The sequence below is a fragment of the Argiope bruennichi genome, chromosome 9 (genome assembly GCF_947563725.1).
Source record: "Argiope bruennichi chromosome 9, qqArgBrue1.1, whole genome shotgun sequence".
In the NCBI taxonomy this organism is placed as follows: Eukaryota; Metazoa; Arthropoda; class Arachnida; order Araneae; family Araneidae; genus Argiope; species Argiope bruennichi.
In genome coordinates, this window is record NC_079159.1 from 106,937,535 (window position 1) to 106,939,611 (window position 2,077).

Consider the following 2,077-nt stretch of genomic DNA (forward strand, 5'->3'; position numbering starts at 1 on the left):
TTTCATGTTTCTGGCATTGTTAATCGCCATAATGTGCGCAAATGGCTCTGTGGCTGCCGACATGCTTGTCGCTACCTGGCGTGAAATTGACTATCGACTTGATATTCTCCGTGCGACGAAGGGGGCACACGTGGAAGTTCATTGACAAGGGTCATGAAACTTTTTGAGTCTATTTAACCATTTATGTTATTAATTTTAATCTATCTTTATTATTTTATGAGTTATTAAACATCAAAATGGGTCCGGGACTTTATAAACACCCTGTATATATATAACGCTTATGTAGGTACAAAAGCAGGCCGGATTGGTTAATTGTCATTTGGCAGCAGCTCGCATATTCGAGACACCAATTTTTTTCAATTGAATAATATGGGGGGGGAGAGTTTAAATCGAACAGTTTCGATTACAAATCGAAATAGTTGAAGATGAAAAATCAGAACAAACAAACGCCCTGATCATTAAAAAAATCGAATAAGAGTAAACGAAATAGAGGTGTAAAGCATTTTTGTATACGGAGTGAAATTGCGTTGAATTAATTGCCAGAACGTTGCCAATTAATTTCTCCACTTAAAAGCACAGCTAACTACTCAAAATAAAACAAAATATTATTTCTCAAGTTTAAAATAATATGATTTTTTAAAAAATTATATATTTTTGTGATAAGATGTAATTCATCAAAGTTGATTGGTATGACTAAGTTAATCTTATTAATACTTGTCATCTTCAAAAATTATTCAATCTCATTAACAACATGTCAACCAATTTTTAAGAAATACATCTCAACAAAATATAGAAAAAGAAGTAAATTAGATTGTAATATTTAAAAAGCATCTTAGAATAATATACTTTGGTTTTTTAACCTTTACATATACATCTCTCTACTATCAGAAAATTTTGATTTTATAAATGTATAATTTAGTGTTAAGTAATTTTGATGAAAAAATATTGATGGCCATTTATGTAATTAATTTCAAATAATTTCAACTTATCGTTTGCATTTAATGAATTTATAATTTCTTATTAATAGCAGAATTGCATCCCAAAATAATCACATAGTGATTCTTAGAGTTTTGTAAATAGAGAGATCTGGAGGTGCATTATCTTTTTAGTCCATTTTTATCTTTTAACCAAGAGTTTTTGTTGATTTGCAAGGCTGATTCGTACATCGTTCTCCCAATTTTTCTTCACGGATGAATTACATTTGCAAAGCATTAAAAAAATTATTTAAGGAGCTCTACTTCATATTTTTAACCTGGGCCTCGAAACCCAAAAGGTATCATTTCAATAACATAGCGAACAGTTTTGGAAAATCGAGTTTTAGATGAGGTTTATTATGATGGTAATATATTTTTAGGGTATTCATTCAATAAAATTTTTATAGCGCAGTGGCATCCAATTCAAACCTCAATCTTTCACCTAATCTTATATGCTAGTTATCTCTATAAAGTTGACTATAAATAGGATTTTTTTTTGTTTGTTTCTTTAAAATAAACTACATGCATGAGAATTATTTTCCATTCGCAACTCACACTCACGAGATTTACTGATGATATGAAAACTTAAAATCTCAGAGTCGAAGATCCTTTTCTGAGCATAAAACAAATATTGGCACTCAAAATCGCAAACTGAGACTTATAAATTGAAATTTTCTTTTAAAATGCCTATCCCTGAGCATTATCAACAGAGACATTATTTTCAAACTCCCGAACCATGTTTCAGGCCAGGATACACTGGATATTTGCCAGAATATGGTCCGAGAAGATTATACCAGTTTGGAGAAACATATGGCCATATGACCCACAAGCTAATGAAATCGCATCCAGTAGCTGGTCTCAGAATGGGAAATATAGTGGATTTTAGTAAAGAATTGCAAGAACATTTAGAAGAAGAAGCTTTGGTTTGGAAGCATGAAGTTACATCCGAAAATAATCGATTCAGAGCCAGAATGGTTCCTGGTTACACAGGTTTTGTTCCTCGAAGAGGATTTTTGTGTGGGAAAACTTATGATGAAGAATGCAAACAAGCAGTGGCATTGATGGAGAAACTGAAACTCATCAAAGAAAATGTAGCGCAATGA

The 2,077-nt window shown here is 31.7% G+C and overlaps 1 protein-coding gene across 1 annotated transcript; it reads left to right on the top strand.

Moving 5' to 3' along the window:
* Positions 1-1,657: 1,657 nt before the first annotated feature.
* Positions 1,658-2,077, top strand: LOC129985045 (protein FAM166B-like). The gene has a single exon (XM_056094971.1). The coding sequence runs from the start codon at positions 1,658-1,660 to the stop codon at positions 2,075-2,077; it is 420 nt and encodes a 139-aa protein (XP_055950946.1).

What these genes read in the sequence shown, in the direction of transcription:
- LOC129985045 (XM_056094971.1), top strand. Translation starts at nt 1,658, where the DNA reads ATGCCTATCCCTGAGCATTATCAACAGAGACATTATTTTCAAACTCCC.